At 31.2% G+C, this 6659-nt stretch overlaps 1 protein-coding gene across 1 annotated transcript; it reads left to right on the top strand.

Annotated features, from left to right (window-relative positions):
- Positions 1 to 2201: 2201 nt before the first annotated feature.
- Positions 2202 to 4075, top strand: LOC106689751 (uncharacterized). The gene is made up of 2 exons (XM_014434911.2): positions 2202 to 2592; positions 3461 to 4075. The coding sequence occupies exons 1-2, from the start codon at positions 2409 to 2411 to the stop codon at positions 4015 to 4017; spliced, it is 741 nt and encodes a 246-aa protein (XP_014290397.1). The 5' UTR covers positions 2202 to 2408; the 3' UTR covers positions 4018 to 4075.
- Positions 4076 to 6659: the final 2584 nt, after the last annotated feature.

Genomic DNA, 6659 nt, shown 5'->3' with positions numbered 1-6659 from the left:
TGAATGTTAGGAAGTTAGTATAAAATCTAGTTTACAGATCAATTTCCACTATTAAGAGTACGTACGACGTAAAATCTCAGATTTGGAGAGAGAAAGGGCTCAATTTTTATTTTCCTAGTCGATTTAAAAAAATTATTATTGAAAGTCATAAACCAAAATTTTTATTATTCAATAAAAAATAATTAATGACTAAAATATTTTGAATATTCAATTAGTGCATTAGGACCGTCAGCCCGAATACAAATATCCTTGGCTTGAGGCTGAGTGCTCCATTAGGGTTCCTTAGCCACCGCATCCTCAGCACACACTCTCAAGCGACAGTCCATGTTTATTTTTCGTTCTCCTTAACTGGTTTAGTTCAGCTGTTACTTGATTTGGAAACATAAGGTATTCTTCTTTATATCCTAAAACGTGAACTTCGACCAAAGCTAGATTCTTTGAAATATATCAATTAGGATAACAGAGAATGTATATACCGTCTATTCGCCATATTCTAAAATGAGAAATAAAAATCTAGTTCTCATTTCAGAACAGATATTTCTTTAGTAATGAAATTGGCAGTACTTTCCCAATACCGATTTTCCGAATTAGCCAAAGCTTTCAGTTGACAGATATACTCACTCAAATTTTAACAATTTCCAGAAAAATGCTATTAATATTATTACTCGTTAAAAAATGCTATCATTTTATTTTGCAAACGTATGACAGAAATATGAAAATATAACGCCTTACTAAAATTGACATCCTGCTCTTAGCCATTTATTCAATACTAAATTGTTATAAAATCAATATTGAAAAAGCTATGAATGATTTTATAGAGTCAGTTGAAAAGTTGATCCATAACTTAAGTGAAATTAAAATAACTATCGTGACATGTGCCTGATATTTATCAGATGGATGAAACACATTGCTCCAGCATGTATTTTAAATCTTAAATAATAAAAAATATTTTCTATAGTGTGTTTTTATATCAAGTTGATAAGATATATCATAAGTTATAAACGAAATTGTTTCATAGCATATATTTATTAATTTCAAATAAAAATGTGAGATGTTCAAGTATTTCAAACAAATAATATTAAAGGTACTTTAAATTAAGCGAAAGCCATTTAGAAAATTTGGAATTTAAAATTGCAACTCCGGTTGGTCGATTTAAATGAGTGTTCCCTTACGGCTGCGAGACCTAGGCCCTAGCAGGTTCCCTAGAGAGCAGAATAGAAAGATTTGATCGAAAAGTCTTCTGGACAATTGCAGGAGCTATCTTGTATCAGAACCTAAAGACGTGGAGGAGAAGAACTTATGCAGAGGGTGTTCTGTCAATTATTATACAAAGGCAAGGAGGTTAAAACGGGCGGGACATGTGGCCCGAAGAAATCCATCAAGACCCCTCTATGCAACAATTACAGTATGACAGGCAAGAGACGACATGGGATGCCAAAAACCAGATGGGTAGACAGAATCAACAAAGATGCGAACGCAGCAAACTGAAAAGCACTAGCCCAAAACAAGCAGGACAAAAAATAAAATTTCTTATTTTGTTATCACTTAACTTATATATTTGTAAATGTTTTGGATGTTTTCTATGATCACTATTACCATTTTCTATAATTATGTGACAGAATGTAGTATTAAAAAATAAATTTAAGGGAACTCAGTGGACTTAAAACGTGTATTTCCGTTAAAAACTCGAACTCAAAATTTATTTCGATGAAAGAGTGGTTAGATGATATGGTTTCTAAGTGAAAATCAACGATTGTCAAATTTTATAGATGAATGTTAAAAGCAGTATTCGTTTATCTTAACTCTCAAGCTGTATGAATGGACAAATATCACTGCGTAGCTATTCACTGAAGATGTTAGTGGGCAACGACTATAGAAACAATAGCGTTGAAATAGATAATAAACACTGTACCTTTCAAAATTTCCATGTTTATCATTATTGACATAAAATATGAACTTATAAAACAAAATTAATATTCACCATGAAAATTTTAAAACTAACTTGATAACATGTCTTAAACCTTCTCGACTGTTTTCTAGATACAATACGATAGTGGTAACACAAATAGTTACAATAATCACGTTAAGAATACCGGTTTTAGGTTATTTCTATCGATATTATTATTTATCAGATCATCAAATACAGACATGTGTTTTGTCAAAAACATATATTTTTTAATATGAAATGTACAACGGGCAACACCGCATTGTGTAACCTAACTTATTTTTTGTGTGTGCAATTTATACTTTATGTTCTTGTTATTCTTGATAAATGAATCATTATTAATCAATCTAATATTTCAACAGTTAAGCTATAACATATGTTTAGGAGATGATAGCAATATCTAATTGAAATTATTGTTTGTTTATTTTTTGTCCGTTTTTATTTTTTATTTGTGAAAAAAAGTATGACCGATAAATTGATGGATGACAGTGATATGGAAATTAACTTTAATGACTCGCCCAGAAATAGGATCAAGTTCGTATCTATCATTTTTTGCTGTGATTCGATTCCAGGAATGCAGACGCAGTACATGATCTGGAGAAAGAAGAAACCACCATTCTATTGGACCATTCCGAAGACGCCTCTAGGTATTAGGGAAACAGATATTTCGGTCTGATAATTGTTTTGTTTAAATGGGAGTATGGAAAAGAAAATATTAATTAATGGTTAAGCTGATGACTTAATTGCATGTTTCTAGGTTTTTTTTCTTCCTTAATATAATCAAGTTCCGTTGTGTTTCCCTCTGTATTATCAATTCGCATTCTATTTCTTTACCTTTACTTTTATTTAGGTATATGGTTTATTGACAAAAGCTTTCCTGTCCTTAGAAAGAATTCAACGTTCCAAAAAATGTGGAAATCGAAAAAAAGTTCCAATCCTAACTTCTACTTCACTTCAACCGGAACAGTACCTGTTGTTGGATTAGATAATATATCGTTATTCACTAATGAATCATTTGAAAATCCAGCTGAAGGAACTATATCAAATGCCAAATATTCCCAGCTTCTTTTAATATCACTGACAAAGATTTGGCTTTAGATTTTGTAATTTGATCAAAGAGAGGAGCCAATGAGACTGAATTACAGGGTTGATTTTTTATAGAAGCTTTATGAATATGTTAATTCACGTTCACCTTGAACATTTTCGATTATTGTCATTTTTAACAAAGTTAAATATAATATATCAAAAATAATTTAAAAACTACGTTTTATAATTTATCGTGTTTTAATGTTTCTCTCTTTGAATCTTATCCTCGCATTTTGTTGCTATTTTTACTACCTTCTCCTTTCTTCATTTATAGCTCCTATTTAAGTTCCATTTCGACACTTTGAAATTTGTCAATAAATCTGAACATTATCAAATATAATTTCAAACATTTAATATAACAGACTTACCTAAAAGTTATGGTGACATGATAAAATTAATAAAAACATCTAAATCTTTATTTCCTTCTAGGAGCCAAGAGCGAAAGTGAAGCAGCGATAAAAATGTTGAAACATTTTTACATGATAGACAGCGACATAGTGACACCACCAATGGACCGTTATGTTCAAATTTATAAGAAGATGTTCAGGACACATGAAGTGAACTTCTTTCTTGTGAAAATCCTAAACATGGACGCTCCGGTACATATCCGGTGGAGGTTTTCTAGTTTCTCAATGAAAAATCGTGAAGTCGCTATGAAAATCTTGCATGAGAAAATCGACCGTAACGCAATCCGCTTTTACGACTCCTACGTCGTGCCCAAGATGATTGAAGCTCTCAGCCTCATAGGAGAGGAACAGTTAAAGATAACGTTCACGGAAGCTGCCAAGGAAATGAAAAAGAAACAGGACAGAGATCTGTTCAAGGATAAAATAGTGTCGATAAGCTGCTTGATGTCAGGCAATTCACTCACTGATGTTATGACCTCACCGAAATACCAGCATCCGTTCTCTTCGGAAACTTGGCTTGATGCTATAAAAAACCTATCAAAGCTTGGCATTTCATCCGAAACAGCGGGGAGTCCTTAAATTTGCTTGGAAGGTTGCGAACCTTGTGCCACTGTCACAATAAATCATTTCTGTATGAGTGAAGTATCATTTCCATATAAAGAAGCATTTAACTGTAGCTAGCCTCCACCCGGTGATTTAAAGATCCCTACATGGTAATAGAATATATTACTTTATTTTATTGCGAGAGTAAATTTGACTATTAGATTGCATGTGGTGCGTGGAGTCTAAGTTTTCTTTATTAATAAGGAACATTAAAATCCTTGACAGTGAAGTTTATAGTTTCGAATAAATTTCGACCTTCCAGCTTTGGCAAAAAAGATTAGTAACTCTTCCTTTTTCTCCGAAACGGAATGCATTAGAACATTTAACTTCATTAAACAGTAGCAACCATTAAATTTTTCAGTTTTAATAATTATTCATTAAGTTGAACGTAGACGCACCAAAATTAAAAAAGGAATAAAGATTACATCAAAGTTATTGCTTGACTATCATTACGTTCAACATCTCTTTTTACAGTGTCCAATACGCTGACACCATTTTTACTAATTATTACCTGAAGCTTTTGTGAAATTTTATACAATCCAAACTCGAGTACTTCGTAATGACGAGTTGGTATAAAGTTGGAGTTGGCATCTTTCACAGGCCTCAATGCCCAAGGTGTCTCTAGATTCTCCAAGTTCTATTTTTTTCTTTTTTACAAATATTTCTGAAAAATCAAAAAGTACTAGAATAATCGAACAACAATTGTTTAATAAAAAGAGAAATTAACAAAAGCTTTGACATTTTAAACCATAAGACAAGGTATTCTTATTATGTCAGGAAACGTTTCGGAAGTTAAGTAGCGTTGCATTGTGACCTTCCACCTACATTATAAATTGAAAAACCAAATTTATACTACTAGTGCAAGAGCCGGGAAGAAAAAAAGTCAGTTATTTTACCCCAATTTTTTATTACTGTAATAATATCTATTACTTGTCAAAATTGATGAGTCTGCCAAGTATAGGCAGTGGAAATACAAAATGGTGGCTTCTTCAAAACTTAAAAAAAAATTTCTTTGGAAGCTTCATATTTTTAAAACTATCAACATTAAAAACCTAATAAGACATAATTTACAGCTGAGTAAATTTGTTAAAATATGATCCTTAATAGAGCTATTTACGTTCAATAGTTCTCGGAATATAGCTTTTTAAAAAGCAACATTTCATAAAAAATGCATTGAAAAATCAGTAGTTTGTGAATCTATTTTGAGAAATCTATATCTCAATAATCATTTGAATTACAAATCTCTAAGATCACTCTAATAAAAGTTGATGTAACGTACTATAATGTAGCTTATGACGTTTATATTCGTTGGAGTTCGGACAAACATTTTGATTTATGAAAAAAAAATCTCAGGAACCATAAGACGTGCAATGCAGATGTCTGTTAGCACTCACATTAAAGCTAGTTAAATTTACTTTAAAGTAATTTATTACACGTATCTTCGAAGGGGTTGTAGTTTTAATGATATTCGTATGTGGTTATGAATTTGTACACATGAAATTTTGTCCAAACATCTATAAATCAATTTATTTTAATAAATTTTACGAAAAATACTACTCTTGTGAAGATAAATGTCACTAACTACTCTATAGTACATTAAACTAGCTTTATTGTAATTTGAATGTAAACAGAAATTTGTACGTCGAATGGATTTTGATATATAGATTTCTCTAACTACTAGTCCTGATATATCGATTTCCAACAATAAATTCACTAACTCCAGACTTTTTAGTAAATTTTTATGAAATGTTGCTTTTTAAAAAGCTATATCTCGGGAACTATTGAACGTAAATAGCTCTATTATGGCTCAAATTTTAGCAAATTTACGTTACTTAGAATATTGTTCTTCCAGGTTTTCTAGCGTTGTTGGTAGTTTTAATGTCATAGAGTTCCAAATGAATTTTTTTTTTTTAACGTTTTAAATTGCCGCCATTTTGTATTCCCCCTACCTATACTTGGCAGACCCATCAATTTTGACTAGTAATTATACATAGTTTTCATTAAAGTAATAAAAAATTAGGGTGAAAGAACTGCATTTTTTCTCCTCTTGGACTCTTGTACTATACATTGCACTTATTAAAACATGGGATTCAATCAACTCTCATTGAACTTATTCTCATTTTGACTCAATTAACAATTGGAGTGATTATTAAACCCTGTGATTGAGGTGAACAATTAAACCCAGAATAACACCGGTGATCTTCAGTTTTGCTGTCGTTGTTATTGCTGAACTGTCATTTATGGAAGTACCTGCCCACTGTTTTTGAATTCTTTTCAGGTTTTAGGAAAAAAAACATATCATTGAGCAAGTAACTCCTATAAGTAAATTCACTAGGTGTTTTTGCAATGTATTTTGCACATTAAATGTGTAAATGGTGGGTTGTATTTTGTGAGGTGTTTGGAATGGAAAACTAATTTTACTTTGATTTTCCACAAATTTTGACGTTGCAGACTCATCTGTTTCTTATGTGATATCACTAGAATTCTGGTTTAATTTTTAATTTATAAAAATAGTTTTTTACTGATATGAATATTACACGGATGAATAAAAATAAGCAGGACCTGGAAAAAAAATTCTAACTGTTATTCTTAGTTTCGTAGGATATAAGTTTCATTAT

Source organism: Halyomorpha halys, unplaced genomic scaffold (genome assembly GCF_000696795.3).
Source record: "Halyomorpha halys isolate HHAL.00 unplaced genomic scaffold, Hhal_1.1 Scaffold1449.1, whole genome shotgun sequence".
NCBI classification, from domain to species: domain Eukaryota; kingdom Metazoa; phylum Arthropoda; class Insecta; order Hemiptera; family Pentatomidae; genus Halyomorpha; species Halyomorpha halys.
Note: the sequence above shows the minus strand (reverse complement) of the source record. Positions and strands in the feature narration are given on the sequence as shown.